General features: G+C 35.0%; 3 protein-coding genes and 2 non-coding genes across 6 annotated transcripts; 2 read left to right on the top strand and 3 right to left on the bottom strand.

Moving 5' to 3' along the window:
* Positions 1–1,779: 1,779 nt before the first annotated feature.
* Trnap-cgg lies at positions 1,780–1,851 on the top strand. The gene has a single exon. It is a non-coding gene; the product is annotated as a tRNA-Pro (tRNA).
* Positions 1,852–1,960: 109 nt separating this feature from the next.
* On the top strand, positions 1,961–4,231 carry LOC117230628 (signal recognition particle 19 kDa protein). Its single transcript, XM_033488241.1, has 2 exons — positions 1,961–2,069; positions 2,249–4,231. The coding sequence occupies exons 1-2, from the start codon at positions 1,999–2,001 to the stop codon at positions 2,640–2,642; spliced, it is 465 nt and encodes a 154-aa protein (XP_033344132.1). The 5' UTR covers positions 1,961–1,998; the 3' UTR covers positions 2,643–4,231.
* On the bottom strand, positions 2,929–4,283 carry LOC117230629. The gene is made up of 5 exons (XM_033488242.1): positions 4,120–4,283; positions 3,922–4,047; positions 3,350–3,858; positions 3,165–3,269; positions 2,929–3,094 (listed from the first exon to the last, which is right to left on the bottom strand). The coding sequence occupies exons 1-5, from the start codon at positions 4,253–4,255 to the stop codon at positions 2,966–2,968; spliced, it is 1,005 nt and encodes a 334-aa protein (XP_033344133.1). The 5' UTR covers positions 4,256–4,283; the 3' UTR covers positions 2,929–2,965.
* A 484-nt stretch (positions 4,284–4,767) lies between these two features.
* Trnah-gug lies at positions 4,768–4,839 on the bottom strand. Its single transcript has one exon. It is a non-coding gene; the product is annotated as a tRNA-His (tRNA).
* A 2,856-nt stretch (positions 4,840–7,695) lies between these two features.
* LOC117230471 lies at positions 7,696–10,172 on the bottom strand. 2 transcript variants are annotated; one of them, XM_033487975.1, is made up of 4 exons: positions 9,028–10,172; positions 8,657–8,953; positions 8,037–8,306; positions 7,696–7,954 (listed from the first exon to the last, which is right to left on the bottom strand). In XM_033487975.1, the coding sequence occupies exons 2-4, from the start codon at positions 8,927–8,929 to the stop codon at positions 7,859–7,861; spliced, it is 639 nt and encodes a 212-aa protein (XP_033343866.1). In that variant the 5' UTR covers positions 8,930–8,953; positions 9,028–10,172; the 3' UTR covers positions 7,696–7,858. The 2 variants fall into 2 exon arrangements, with proteins under 2 accessions (XP_033343866.1, XP_033343868.1); XM_033487977.1 differs by lacking the exon at positions 9,028–10,172 and having other exon boundaries at positions 8,657–9,017.
* Positions 10,173–17,002: the final 6,830 nt, after the last annotated feature.

Here is a 17,002-nt window from a genome sequence, read left to right on the forward strand (position 1 = left end):
ATCGAAACGTAATAACAACTGTAACGAATATCGTTTGACACAGCAGCCTGACATTATTTTTACAGGAAAATATTAATTGGTTGGATTATTGCTCGACATGAACTATAAAATGCATATAAACATATTATCAAGCTTTATGATCTTCTGTGCAAACAAACATATGTAAGTATTATATTAACGAAATAGTAAAATATTAAATCAAGATCGTAGGATTGCTCGGACTTATACGAATTAATTATGTACTCACTCTGACGAACTTTCGTCGTTGTCCTCGGGATCTGTAGTTTCTGGACATACTGACCTATAATCAAATAAATTAAAGAAACTCTATGATGCTTCGGTGCAATTAATTGACCTACTTGAAGCATTCCATCTTTTTTTAGCTTTTGATGCAAACGTCTCAAATGTGACACATACCGATTTCAACGAGAACCTTCATTTCTTTCTGCATATCGAAAAACAATTCCACTCTGAGAAATATTGTTTTCATTTCTTTTTTATAGAAGTGAATTTTTTAAATTTCTTTAAATATTTAAACACTGTTACAATTATTATTAATCGATCATTAATTGATAACTATTATATGTGCACAAAAAGAAAAAGTTATGCAAAAATGCAACGCAAATTTAAATTTAATTATCAATTAGAAATTGACAGCGATGTATTGGCACGTACAGGCAAGTAGCCAAATTTTTATTTTAGGATGGGAAAAATTTAGAACATTAACAATGGAGGAAGTATAATTATAACTATACTTGTGGTTAAACAGACAAGTATTCGAGAAAGTTTATGTGGTTTTTACTTTTGTTATTATACATTATTCATATAGCTTGCTGTACATCATTCATTCCACTACAATTTATTTATTTATTTCATTGTTTCTCTCTAGAAATATTTGAAATATGCGTACTTATGTTCCGTGTGACCTAATTCTCTTCCTTTCATCAGCGTACTCCTTCCACTTTCAGTCGCTGTAAATGAAGAATCATGTATGTATTCGCACAATCATCTTATTATCTTTTGCTATCTATGCGAAAGTAAACCATGCAGAGTATACTTTCACCATTATATGGGATAATTGCTTATTAATCACGTAATCAGTACAGTGAAAGTTGAAACTGCTTGCGGACAGCTAGTTCCTCCTTTCATGTAGCATTAATATTTTGCACACACTAATTACTGTAGTATTTCTATTAATGGACCTCATATTTTTTTTTTTTTTACCAAGTACATTCACGTACATATGTAATGAAAGATATCGTTTAGGAATATTATGTAAGAATTGTATAAAGTTACGAATACACATATATCACGAAAATATTGTTACATTTTCGCCGAATGGAATTTGCACTGATACGTAAATGTTGTTTAGCAAATATGAAATCGGAATTCACGCACGAAATCTAATGGGGATAAATGGGAATCGAAATCCGAAAACCGATCAATGTGGTCATAGTTCAAAGTGGTAAACATTGAGTAATAAATGATATTTATCATTCATTCAGGAATAAAACATTGGAGTTTAAATATTTCTTAATTATTCATAATTTCCATATACTGATAAGGTATCGCTCTTTGAGAATTATACTATATTGAGTATCATATTCAGTTAGTATTTTATTATGTAAATTATTTCAAAAGTGATTTTCTCTACACGAATTATTAATGAGAATGTTTATACAGAAGTAGTTACATAATTTTTTAACATTTTTAAATATATTTTAATATTAACTAATTCTATTTTCTTATTACTAATTTATCATGACGTAATTGTTACATGGCTCGTTGGTCTAGGGGTATGATTCTCGCTTCGGGTGCGAGAGGTCCCGGGTTCAAATCCCGGACGAGCCCACGTGATTTATTTTTTGTTTTTTTTTTTTTGATACACTTAATCTTATTCTCATTATATATTAATATTCTTGTTATTTAGTACTTTATACTAAATATTTATTTTATTTCGTAAAAATTAGGGTTTGAATTAATAGTACGGATTATTCCATGAAACTATCGATAACATCAAATATGGCGCTCGCATGGAACCCATTAAAGAAACACAGTGACCGTGAAAGGTATATTTATTAAGGCATTAAAGCATTTATCGTATCATTTGGTATTTTATTTTTTATAGAAATATTTAAATAACTGAATTTATGTTAATATACTTTATTTATTATATATGTATACGAGTACGATCAGCTGCATAACCTCTCTGACATGAAACTGACAGCTGTATAATAATTTGTTGTAGATGGATTTGTATCTATCCGGTATACCTAAATAGTAAGAGAACTCTAGCAGGGGGTCGGAAACTTCCAAAAGACAAATGTGTCGAAAATCCAACATATCAAGAAATTCGTGATGTTTTGGTAGCAGCTGGTTTCAACGTTGGAGTAGAAAACAAACGACATCCACGAGAACGTAGCAAAGAATTATTATTTCGCGGACGTATTCGCGTACAACTTAAAAATGACGATGGTACTCCTGTGAAACCAGAATTTCCCACTAGAGATTCGGTTTTGGCATATGTGGGCACGACCATTCCAAAGTTAAAAACTCGACAAGGAAAGCAATCCAGTGGTGAACAATCTTCTCAGCCATCAAGTTCATCGTCAAAGAAAGGAAAAGGAAAGGGGAGAAGATGATAAAGATATATAATATCACTAGAACATAAAAATATTTGTTACTTATGTATATTTTTGTGTTGAAATGAGAATTATTCTCACGTACAAAAATATTATATTACAAATTGTACAAACCTTTTAAAGGGAAGTTTTAAACTGAATGCATTCATACATACAAATATCTTAAAACTTTTGTTAAATTCTTTTATTATTCATCATTATTTTGTAATCCTGATAGTCGTGTTAATTGTTTGTTTTCATTTACATCTTGGTACTTTACTATTGAAGGAATTTGTTCGATCGTTTTGAATATTCAAATTATTATTCTCAGAATTAGAAGGTAATTACTTCGATGAACCAGTTGGAGACTGTAATGCTGTTTCTGTATTGTGTGGTACATAGTGCACTATATAACCACTAGGGGGAGGATGAGATACTGGAAGATATGGTTCGATCATACTCGATATTGGAACCTGTAAATTTAATATACATATGATAGAATTTTCCCAAGTTTAATAGCGCTTGTAGCAAAGTAGTACGTACATTCTTGTCGGAATTTGGTTGAGCTAATCCTACAATAGGTGGTTGTCCAATTGGAAACATTAAATTGTTCTTAAGATTTTTCCTTGCTTTTCTATTTTCTCGTGCCTCAAATTTATTAAATATAAGTATGAAATAGAATTACAAAAATATATGAATTACATTACATTACATTTTGTATTACTTACTTCATTGATACTTCTAAGAAACGATCCATTTGGGTGCAACATATCTTGGAGCTCTGATCTGGCATTTATTAACTCACTTACTGGCGCACTAACTGTTTTTACTAATGTACTAGGAATATCATGTAATGTGTTGATATGTGGATGTAAATCAGGGTGTAATACAGATTGTAAAAAATTATTCCCTAGCAAATGTGGTAATCTACTTATTGTATTTAAAGCTGGATGTAAAATGGAATTCAAATGCGGAGGAATAGGTAGTGGAGGAATATGTGGTGGAGGAATATGTGGTAGAGGAATATGTGGTAAAGGAGCCCCAACAATAGAATCGGATGAAGTTGTGTTTGAATCCTGTTCATTTATAAGTAAATCTGTATTAGTCTTAATAGTAGGATTACTTGTTTTTTCTGTATCATTGTCATCATTATTTGAATCACAATCTTTTACGAAATGTGTATGACCTTTTAATGGTCCTCCAGTGAGAAAATAGTTTGCAACTTGGTGAGCATCACCTGAGGATTATTAATATATTGATAAATGTTAATAATTACTTGTAGTTTTCTTATTGCAGTTACCTAGTTTAAGATGTCGATTAGAGCTTGATACACCACGCGAATCTCGCTGCTTTTGTTCAGTCAGTGCTTTGGAGTTGGTACTCAAATCAATTTCCTTCAATTGCTTTCCAGAACGTATATTGTAATCTAACAAAGCAAATTAATATATACAATGTAATACTTTTCTTAAGGCATTACCTTTATAGCCATGGTACGCACTAGAATAATTGAACTTTATTGATGTAAATGGTTGTAAATTGTGAATTTTAGTGCAAGAGACATTGTGTGTATACACTACAATATGATATAAAATAAAGATTAATGATATTAATCTATAGTACTTCATGTTACACATAAACAATTTGGACACATCAAAGAATTCAATTGCAATAAGCTTTGAAGTGCTTTGAAGCGCAAATTATGCACTGGAATCTGATGTGGTTTTACCTGACATTTATTGATTTTGCAAGAGAAAATTTGCTGACGTTTTATAAACAATTCTTTTCCTTTATCATAACATAAATGCTTACATTAATATACACAGTTGTAGGAATTACATCAGACCTTAAACAATTGAGTAATAATGATTCATGTAACATGCATACTTTTATGTAGATTTTTTATATGAAATCATTATCTTTTGCTTTGTTCAATTTATTATTGTTTATCGCAAAAGTTATTATCTTCTCAAGTTTGTATTTCATCACATTATATTTGAAAAAAAAATTAAAGTATTAAGAAAAGAAAATATTATAAAGATTAATGTTATAGAATATTATATCTGTTGAACGAATACATATAAAGTGTTGTAATCAATGAAAGGAAATATATAAAAAAAAACCTTCACCGTGACAATGTTTTACACATTGCCGTGACCAGGATTCGAACCTGGGTTACTACGGCCACAACGTAGGGTCCTAACCACTAGACGATCACGGCTATTGAAGGTTGTGGAAGACATGGTTATTTTTCTAAACACTAGAAATATATTTATTTTTCTCTCAAAAGTATTAATTTAATTTATTTATTCTTAAATGAAATACTTTTAGGAGAAATCAAATTCTAGACTAAATTAATATAAGTACGACATATACAGTATTTATTTTATATACATTAATATAATAATTATCATAATTATCAAAGCTTATCGTATATTATCGGTGATTTTTAATATCATTTGATTTTTAATATCATAGAATGGTAATGGAGTTTATTTTCATCGATTCTCTTGTACAAGTAATGATTAAAGCTCTTGTTCACAGATGGAGCTAGATGCAACTCCGATGATGAAGAAGAAATGACTCCTCGAGTCTTCTGATTTCCTGATAGTGTCCGGTTGTTAGCGACCGTCGTTGCTACCGCGGCGTCGTGGTTTTAGCAATAGTGTGTCATTCGTGTAAAGTGTAAAAAAGTAGCTCATGTAAAAGTGCTCCAAACACGACGGTTTTCGGCGATGCTTGACAAGGGGAAGATGCATGCTGCCTGACGACCGTCAAGATGTGGACTTCGAACGATACGTCTAGTCGAAGATTCCCGCGCGAATTCTGCTCAGGTATGTAACTATTTCAGTCAGTCACCATTGATAATTTTACTGGAGCTATGTCAAGTTTTCGTTACAATCTTTAGAAAACAGTACACTTCAAAGGCATTATTAACGTTCTACGGACGTTTCTCGAAACGTATGTATACTAACTACTAAAACTTCTGAAAACACATAAGTTTTTCGCTTATGGATAGTAGCGTTTAACTTATTTCGGTATTGTTGAATACTAAATACGTATATATTCCTACGACGAGACGCTCTATGCTGAATAAATTTTGCAATTATTAATTGAGTTTAATTTAATATAATTTTTACTTTAGGCGATCTGTAAATATCAATATCCAGATATCCTGGAATTGAAAATCACTTCCCTCGCACGAAATTAATTCGAACAGACGTTAAATGATTTGTATACTCGCGAGAAAAACTCGATTAATAATACGCTACATGGAATCTGTAAATTCACGAGCGCAACATAGCGAACGCGTATTTCACAAAACGTGTTATTACGGTTTCAGCAGTAAAAGAGTTAAACATATGAATTTCCTACATAAACATATAGCAGAAGTTTCTCTAATTACCGATAGACATTCGTACAAAAATGCTCAAGTACAGCCCTGCAAATGTTACCATCTTGCGCATTCTGTTCGCCTGGTAGCCAGTGTCTCCATAAGAGTCTATCCGAACAACCTTGATGTCATTGATATTTCAATATTTTTCTCTCCTTTTATTCCTTTTATTGTTTCCTCGTATATTTTCAAAGTGTTATTCCCCGGTGTAAATTATATTACGACTACCTAAAGTAAATTATATTTCATGAAATTTTTTGATATTAGAAGGTATGCATATATCAATTTATAAATAAACGAGTTGCGAATCGTTTTTAAATTTATCAAATATAAGTACATGAATACGTACGTTTAACAACAGATATAAGAAAATACTCGTGCTAATAATTTAACCGGGGTATATGTCTCAGTTGACAGGTTAACTAGTACGGTAGTTTTATACGTTTTATCCTATGGATTGCATTGGATTATGTATTTGTAGAAATGATAATACGTCATCGTACATTTAGTTGCGCATTTTTTATTTTACAATGTTATCTAGTCGTTTTTATTGTCCAGAATATTTTATTCCGTATTCATTTTATTTTAATCGTCGGTATTAGTAAATATTCATTTTAGATAATATCCGTTCCATTTTAATCATTTCAATAGATTTATTAATGAGCAGCGAATCGATTTATTCGCCGATTTAAAATATCGATGGTTTACTGCATAAATATCGTATGGCCATATTTGGCAGAGTTTTTACACGCGACAAATAGTTATTTACTGTTTCTCCATGTTGTATAAAAATCACGTTTATATCTACTTCGTGAATTTCTCAAGAATAATATATTTCTTTATCATATTTAATATGTGTAGAGATATTTTCAGGAATTATGATTCGCTCTCGTCATTTTGTGTTCCTAAAGACGATCGATGCATGATAATCAATTTCGTAAGAGCATTCATAAAGACGAGTACAACGCAGAATTTCTTTGATTATAAAGTACTATTGAATTCTTCAAACCGTTTTCGTCGAAAATGTTGAAAGTGCAGAAACGTACAATATTCGTGCAATATGCTGTCGACATGTCAAATAAACTTACAATTGTATGTATGTGATGGAAGCCTAAGCTTATCAACCCTGTTCCTAGGGGAATTGTTTGTTTTCTTTGCCTAGAATCTAGAACTAGACTCTAGATCATCATCTATCACGTTCATATTAGTTTCTCTACAGACACGTGGAAATATGATGCATAAGCAAGTTCAAAGTATAAATGATCTTCCGACAATCGATCTTTCTTAGATGGTCTTTGTGACGCGTAACAATAATTACCGTGGTATTTTTTTTGACATATTTCATCTGTCAGATAATCATTTAGGCAATTCGATTCTCTTGTTGCCAAAAGTCAATTAATGCAAATTTGCGCTCGGTGAGAAATGTGACGTTTCCTAAAGCAACGAACGGAAGGAGTCGAGGATGACTTAATACGTATGATAGCGGAAACGCAGCCAGTAATTTGAGATCCTATCGATCGTCTATTGTCTACGTATAGCTAATACAATATGAAACAAGAATCGATAATACGGGCATGTTTATGGCACCGTCGATATCAGATATACTTATATATAAATAAATAAATAAATAAATTTATATATATGTATAATTACGTTTATTTGTCTTCATTTTGTTTGTTTTACATTTATTTGTCTTCACTCCGCTAGTTTTACATTTATTTGTCTTCATTTTGTTCGTTTTACATTTATTTGTCCCGATTTCGTTATTTTTACAATGTTATCCTATACCTAAGTCCGCTAAATTAATCCGTATTTTTATTATCATTTATTTACCGTTTTATTATCATCATTGTTGTGTAAGCGCCGCTTTTTCAATGATCTTTATTAATTTATCGATACATTTGGCACACTCTTCCACGTTCTTATGATCGATATCGTGCACCTAATTACAGCAACGAGAAGAATGATAGAATTATCGTTGTTCGGAAAGAACAATAATAGAATCGAAATGAAAGTTTGCATACCCGTTTAGCGAACTGTGACTTCAGTTTCTTGTCTTGGAATATCATCTTTTCCCCTATTCTAAGGTTCTTGAACGTCTTCGCTCGGAGCGGGCCGAATTTTCTTCGAAATTCTTTCACGCTCCCGTGGCAAGTGTTCTCAAGGTTCTGGATCTTCGCATGTATCCTACGCTGTCTTTCTCCTAGCAAATCTACTTTTTTCGTAAACTTCACAGTGTCCTTGTAGCCGTGGTAATAGTCGTTTCTCATTTGCATCGTCAACTCTCCCGTTATCTAGACGCAATTATACAACATTATTTTGTCGTATTTGGTATTTTACTTGTGTCACGAATAAAATTCCACCACTTCCCCTTAACGGTTAATAAAATTCCCTAGAAAGTTGTTGAAATTAACACGGAAATTATCGCGTCTGTTTACAGTTATTCACATTAATACTCGGACACGATATAACATTATATCTGTATTTCTTGCTCTGTATACGATTTAAATATCGTGTCGTTTATTCTACGTGAACACAAATCATTTACAGAGGAATATAAAAATCGATCGCGATTTTGTACAAATCAACCGCGACTGCACGGTCGAACAATATATGTAGAAATAAAAATGAAAATAGTAATTACTTGCTCGAGTTCGTTCGCTATTTTTATTTTATACGCTTCCGGCAAGTCTGGGTGTTTACTGAAAATCCTGTCGATCCGCGCTTGATTCGATTCCATCCACGAGTCGACCTTTTTGTCGATGCTCTCATTACCGTAGTCGATCAGAAACGATTCTTCTTGATTTACGTTGTCGGCTACTCTCGATAGCACCTCGCCACTCCAATACAAAACACGATCCTTTTCCTCCAATAAATCGATCCATGAGTGAGGCATACGTCCTACCGTTTGCCCCATTGTTGTTTCTGTGCGAGCATGTAACTGCCAAAATCCATATGATGGCAAATGATGTATCGGCTCAGCGTCCTCTGTCTAAAAGTCAGGTAAATACTCACAATGCTTACGGTGATCCATTACGCGTCGGATTTGCTTTGTTTTGCACGCGAGATTTAACCGAAATTTGGCAGCATATTGTTAGCTTCGTTCGACAAGGTCGTCACTTGTGCTTCTTCTAACCTTTGTTATGTGACATTTCTCCAACGAGGTTCCTGTCATGTGTACCGATTCAGCAAACCATTTAAAAAGTATTTTAACTTAAATTCGAGGTTTACGATACTTCTCACTTACATTTCTTTACATTATCAATTCCATCTTGTATACAAACACAAATTTCGATACTCATATAATAATCTAATCTTTTTAGCCGAAATACTAATCATATTATATCAATTATAGCATATTATCTTAATACACTTCTCTACTCATTGACCTATCCTAATTTAACTTAAATTCGTGGTTTACGATATCCCGTTTTCAACTTGCTCGCATTATCTGTTCCATCCTATATATACATACATACAGAGATTTCAAAATCTATATAACAATTTAATCCTTCGCACACTATAAACTACCATCTACTACCGTCTACGAAACTCCAATTGAGTCTCCTCTAATCTCTCCTAATTTACATTAAAAGCAAATCAGGTATTCACATTATCATGCTCTCGGTTCAAACTCCATTCGAACTTTATCCCATCGTATAGTTTGGTTATATCGCGGCTAGGCGCTGCCTTAGTTAGCGGTTTCTCGTTTATCGTAAACCGGACAGATGGCGTTGAAAAAAAGAGAGCCGTCGCGTTGTTTTCTTCTTCCTGCAAACGTCTCCATTTTTCTTTTCACGCCGGTGGCGTTGCTTCGGTATTGTTCACTTGCGTGTAAGCAAATAACGCGGATGGCACAATAGGTGGAAACTTGGCCAGGCCGTCACAAAAGGTCGATTCTTCGCGGAGTGTCCACGAGGATTACATTGAGCGTTGATTTCACGTTATCAGACGTGGAAAAAGGAACTGGAGCGGACGTCCGGCCGTCTCGAAAGTCCGCGAAATTCAATCGGCGCACGTAGCTAGTGTCGGGGTGTCAATTCAAAGCAACGTAATCTCCGTTCAGTGCGACCAATAATCGGCTTATTGATTTCGATTCGAGGCTAAAACACCGTCCACAACAACCATTGGAACCGACGCGCGAGCTGCTTTTTTCCCCTCTACGTTCCCTGTCTTTTTTAATTGACAATCGAGCTCCTGAGCACTGGGAAGGGAGAGGCCCGCGTGGTTTTCATTTATTTTTAGCGGTGAACGTTCCGTACGCGGTATTTAAAACCGGGTAGCTTGGGAATGGACGTAATTTAATTTTCCTAAATAGAAATGACCTTTTTGTTCGCGCAACTGAGAGCGGTTTGATTGGAAAATGCTTTTTATCGCGAGTACTCGTCGTACCTGTATTATCATTGTTGCTGGTGTTTGATTTGATATTTATATATTGGTAGACAAATTTTGTCGTTATTAAAATATTTCAGAGGATTATATCGTGTAATTTATTTATACCCGATAATAATCCTTGTGTCGTAAGTAAATGAAAATTAGATTGAATTATGTGATACAAGTACAAGCCTGATCCTAAATTAGAACAGTCACGGGAAAAGAAAATTAATTTGACAAATCATCGGAAATTTATTAAACCATGCTTGGAACCTTAGACTGTAAACGAATGGTATATTCAACATCGTAGTACAAATCTCATAAATAATAATTAGTATAGTAACAAAGTTAAATATTTTCTCTATTTATATACATCGTGTTTTTCGATAATTGTTTTAATCAATTTCGTATTATTATTCGTATGATATATTCATATATACTGAGCTATGTATGTTCATATATTGATTTGAAGAAATTCCAAAGAAGACAGATTAATTAACCAACGCAACGTGTAATTAATATTCAGCTACAGTTGTGCTAACTGAATGACATTGTAATTTAATCGCCTAATCTAATTACATTTTACTCGAATTACACGATAATGATTGGATTTTACGGTAATTCAATTACAGTAATAATAATCATTCTAATTGAATTTTTACTTGAATTATTACATCGATGATTAGTACTATAATTGAATTATAAAGTGTGTAACAGAATTCCAGGTCAGAACACTGTGATCTTACGTTTGTGTCTTTCAATTACATTATTCAGTTGCGCGTTGTAATCCGTACTTCAATTGCAATTGCGAATTACATCGTAATTTAATTTAATGGCAGATTCGAATTATGAATTCTAATGACAATGTAATCGAGCACGATGTAATTGAATCATCTTGTAATTATAACTCGTGGAGTAATTTAGTCGTAATTCCGTGCAACTCTGTATTTAGCATACAGAAGTTAGTTACCATTTTCATCTTCACCTAAATTTGCATCGAAATCTCTCGAAAATTGATGCGCCGCGGTCGTCAACATTAAATCAAATTTTGATGAATTGCAGCGTACAGAGCGTCGAACGAGCCGCGAAGACGTAATTTCGCGGCATGATTTATCGGGCGTTGTTTCGAAAAACAATTTCGCGTAAGAAACACGCACGACTCGTAACTCGTTCGATACACTGGCCGGGCAACTGCGAGCGCGTAGACGCGAAATTAATATCGGAAACTCGTATCTTACAATGTATTTCAATTTCGTCGGCGAGTTAATTAACCATATGAACTGCATACCTATCGTTTCATTTTCTACCATATTTTGTTTAATTTCCCTATCTACCTTGTTCGCCTGCAATTTGTTCGAACGCTGAATTGCCGGGATTTTTTCCGTGTAGAAAAAGCAGACCTTAACGCGCGCTAATTACTTGCGATTTAAACGACGAAAATGGTAGCTTTTTTACGCGCGAATTACGAGCGTGCAGAACTTTTTGCACCGCATTTTCGCTACGAACGCGAATGTGTAAACAACGATAGCTTTTAATTGCGTTTAATTACCGTGACGATCGATCCACGTAGTTGCAAATATTCAAATTCCGATGATGTTTTACGTTCGTTCCAGCGTGTATCATCCACAGGATTGCAACGCGAAATATTTCCTCTTTCGTCGCTTTGGCTGACGTATCGGAGGTTGGCAAGAGGTTTTGAAAAGCCAGAACGTAGAAACCTTGTGGAGAGCTTTCACAAACTTTTTCGTTCGACTAGTGTACCGTCACGCGTTAATTTATGACGTTTCAGGCAAGTTACGCATTTTGTAGCAACACAGTTAGAAGTGACGTCAATAACACAAGAAGTTAAAACAACGAGTAATTTATTTACGCAATGCGTGGAAATTTGACACTAGGACTGCCAACGATTAAAATGTAAAACTTGTATTAAAGAAATTAAAGCGCGACAGATGGGACAAAGTTTATAATGCAATAAGAAACATAAGCTTTTATTAATGTATTTTGCAAAGAACCATTGAAAAATGTAACGTTGTACGTGTATAAAATTTCTATGAAAAATTGTGAACTGGTCATTTTATCATCGATCATTCTGGCAGTTTTAGCGTTAAAAATTTGCTAGGATGATGAGAAAGATGATATTGTTTTATGACAATTAACAGATAAATTTGTTAAATAATTGTAATAAATACATAGCTTAGTATATCGTAGTTTATTTACGAAATTCGGTCCGAATGTTTCTTCTTTGCTAGACTTTTAGAAGGTGGTTGGTCCGTGTGGTTTTGCGTTTCGATTTTGGCCGCTTTCGAATTTCGAATCTCGTACAACGTTCCATTCGTTGTTTTAAAATACGAATTGACCTATAAACCGCAGCCTTCAAACGATATCCATTTTCGAAAGTTAATCCCGGGCAAAAAGAATTCCTCGCTCGTCTGGTGGTTAGTTCGATCCTCTCGAAACGCTTAAGTTTTGTCTAATTGTCGTCGTAATCGAACGTAAGAATCAATCGAACGTTCACCAATTTGGAAAGTAATTAAATTAATTAGAAAATTAATCGATGACATGTTTTTAAATTCGTACGTTCCATAGAACACGTGGCGTGCTTCAACTTTCTACGTTTAACTGTGTCAACCACGTTAACTAATTTAACTATGGCACGTTCTAAAATTTCCAAGTTTCATAGAACACTTTGACGTTTTTCGAAATTCCCACGTTCTATGCAACACCGTGACATTTTTTAAAATTCCTACGTTCTACGAAACGCTATACAACTTTTTTAAAATTCGTACATTCGCTGAAGCATCACGACATTCTTGAAATTTGCAGGTCGTATGGAACCTATAGCTACAGCGATCTTTTTCGTAACAGCAGTAAAACACTACGACATTCTTTCGAATTCGTAGGCTCACGTGTTAAATGATAGGCAGGTTGCAAACTTTCGATCAACGATATTACACTCTAACGTTTGATTCCTGTCGTCCACGAAGAATTGCAAACGAGCTACGTAATTTCGATGACAGCGTGGACATCGCTTAATGTTGTCTCTGACCGACACTGTTATCCTATCCGATACTAACCACACGTTAGCCTACGTCATTTGTGCGTCACACGCGGTTGCGTATGCACCTGCACACCTGTATATCCGACACACGCGTACACACACGCGCGTGTACACACTCGGGGAACGTAGTTCGTTATACGGCACATGTTGTCCCGTAGCTACACGTAACCCACCGAGATTGCTACTCTTATTGTTAGTCAGTCACTTTGCGCCTCTGCAAATAGCGGTGGTTCCAAGGGAAAAACGCTCGGCCGTGGTGCAACGTGAATCTGAATAATAAAGATTCAAATCGACGTGCACAACCTTGTCGTTTTGTCAGAGTGTCGTTTAGATAGTGCAATTAATTAGGAGGAGAATTTTGAAACATTATTTGACATTATTTGGTCAATTTCGAGAGGAAAGTATTTGCAGGTACAGCGGTGTGTAAAAATATTTTGGTAGAGTTGTATCTTGTTCCGTCGCAGGATTAGAGATCAGAGAAATTTCAGTTAATTTTGTTAGATCGAAGTTGTTAGGAATTTTGTATTTACGCGAGATAACGATAGTAGAAAATTCGAATAGATTGTCATATTTAAGAAGAGTTTCTTATCCTCTTTAACGGGCGATATGCTTGCGATTAAAGAAATTATCACTCCTTTGCAGATTTCTCTATATTTCGTTGAATTTTTTCGTGTAAGATAGAAAATTGCGCAGCTACGGAGGAAAATTTTAATGCATTTCTATTCCACGAGGTTTATTCAGATTCTCGGTATCAGAGATTCAAGTATACTCGATATATTCACGTAGAGGGTCGAACGATTGAACGTAATTTTATCGAACTTTACTACTCTTTACAAACTTTCCGATTGAAATTCTGCGTAAGTCCTTAAATGAAATTTGTAAGAAGAAACCCGGAAGAAAGTTAAGTGACCGTAATGCTTTCTCGAGTTTCCATTACCAAAGGGATCAATCTCTGTCTTGTCAAGACAAGAAAATTCCTACGTGCATACGCGGCTGATACGACCAGACTAATTCACGACACGAAACTGAGTGATACCTTATCGCGACATTAATTTTTCAACAGCGATACCGATATATTTCTCGTCTGGTTGATGTTAGTTGTAACACGGCTGCCACATCAGCTGAACGTCTTAACGTCTCAACTGAGACGATCTACATCTTTCTTGCTCCCTTTGGAGCTGTTAATCTTCTGGGCGTCTGAATTCACGTCGAATGCGTTATCCGGCTCGCCTGATGGCTGTATCCATGAGAGACGATGTAATTAAGGCAAAGTCCAATTATATCCGTTGCAAAGACGCGACTGCGGTCTTACCTCTTTATGAAATTCACGAAATACGCTTTACGAAATTCTGTTGTGTCGTGAGACGCGTTATCAGACAACAGTTAAGAGGCTTTAGCTTTACACGCGATTGCACATTGGACTTTTAAACCTATTACGACGTAATAGGCGATACTCTGGTGGAAATTGTAATTTCAAAAGGTGTTTGCTCTCTCGTACTTTCGTATTTTTTGTCTTGGATAAAGCGCGAGGATTTTATTCTTTAGAGTGGTGTAATACGTACTTTGTTTCTCTACGTTTTGGACTTTGGGAGTTTCATTTTCCTGTTATTGTCGCGTCTCGTAGGAAATTAGCAGAGCTCGTTTGCATAATTCGATTAATAACATGGGTGAAAATTAACAGCATCGAATTTCATAATGAGATTGTCGAATAAATTGTACAAATTACAAGTCAAGTTGTTGTTTATCCTCAGTTGTACGAACTCGTAACCGAGCCTCTATTATTCGAATCACGCTCGAGCTTATTTTCGGTCACGCGAACGCGTATCCGCAAGTCGCTACTTTTGTCTAAGCTGACATACAATTTGACGCAATTTGTGTGGAAATTGTGGCTGGATTTCAGTTATTCGAACGTCAACCTCTATTATCGAAACTCGTAGCAGCAGCTGGTGAAGCCAGTAAGCTTCTATCGTCCAAAACTCATCGGTTGTGTGAAATATTTTGTTCCCCGATCGCGCCACCGGTTCGGGCAAACCAAGTTTCACCGTATCCTATTTTGAATAAAACTGGAAGATTATAAAATTATCGTATGTATATTACAGTATAAAATTTAATGTTTGTTAAATATTATATCGTATTCGTGAACCATTTCTTCGAAAATGTTTATCGACGTCATTCCACATCGTAGACAATTTTCCGGTCCATGAAATTTGTCTGAGTTTAAACACCCTGAAAATATAGTAACGTAGGTGATCCACTGGGACGACCACTGAATCAACGTGTTAATTGGTAAACTATCGCGCAAGAGTGGTCACGTTGGTCCCAACGCAGTGGAATCCGCTTACTACGGTCGCTTTGGGTCACTTGCAATTTTTGATAAGAATAACCGGCTGAATTCAATTTATTTTTACCGATATAAATTATCCAAGCCAATTTACTACGAACAATTACGATACTTGTACACTTGTGAAAAAAAACAGTTACACATTTATCCACTTATAAACAAACTGTTGTATAATAACTGTTTTATTTCTTATAAACAACTGGCTTTGAAGACAACATAGAATTTATTTGAGAAACTTTGTCGCTTGTTTGCTCTTGTCGTTAGCTCCTGAATATAACTCGCATAGTCTTCTTTTCCAACCTTCCAGCAACGTACATCGATGTCCGCGTTTATGTCGCCGTAACGATATGCTTTGAAAAGATAAATGTGCGCCCGTCTATTTCCGTATCTTCTGAGAATTCTTGCCACGCACTCGTGTAAAAGACAAGCGGTGTGCTTGCGTTAAGGGTATGTTTCGAAGGAAAGTCGCATTTTTAGTACGAATGTGCTAAGATCTCTTACCATTTGTCGATTCCAACAGCCGAAACATGATTACAGTAGGTGGATTATTTTCAATCAACTGTCAATATAGATATGTTTTGCAACCGATTGACTATGAAGACAATAACCATGACCATTCATAACGTATCTGTGATTGCCATAATCGGATCCCTGTGTACTTACGATGGCTACAAAAGCTACTTCTCGTACACACTCTTTCTCAACAAGTCCCACGTTTCATTTTCGCAATATCAATCGTTTCTCTCGTTCAGCCTGTACAGTCTTGTGAAACTATTAGGTTTTCCGAAAAGTGTTTTTCTTTTACAGACTCGTCTTTTACAACTTCTACAAATGCATCTTTATACACACGTGACACCTAATCTGTCGAACGTTTTTATCTTTATTTTGATAGAACAAAGGTCCATTATTTCCTTATAAAACGAAAGAAACTTTTCGGACGACCTAGTACCATTGAACAATACGAATTTCGACATTAACTCGAGCCGAATTTATCAGCGTATATAAACGTCATGTAAATAAAAGTACAAATTCTAAGAGCGTTGTACATCGTTGCAGCTTTCTAATACGACTACCCACGAGAGTGACGACGAAATGGAAATGCCTTAAACCGAGTGAAAATGGCGTTGGTCTGTTGATAGGAAAGGCAAGAACGTGGCGGATTATAGAGCGGGACAGGCTTTTTCCATATATCGTGCGACACATTTAACGACGCGACT

This window comes from Bombus vosnesenskii, unplaced genomic scaffold (assembly GCF_011952255.1).
Source record: "Bombus vosnesenskii isolate JDL3184/JDL3185 unplaced genomic scaffold, Bvos_JDL3184-5_v1.1 scf7180000013267, whole genome shotgun sequence".
In the NCBI taxonomy this organism is placed as follows: Eukaryota; Metazoa; Arthropoda; class Insecta; order Hymenoptera; family Apidae; genus Bombus; species Bombus vosnesenskii.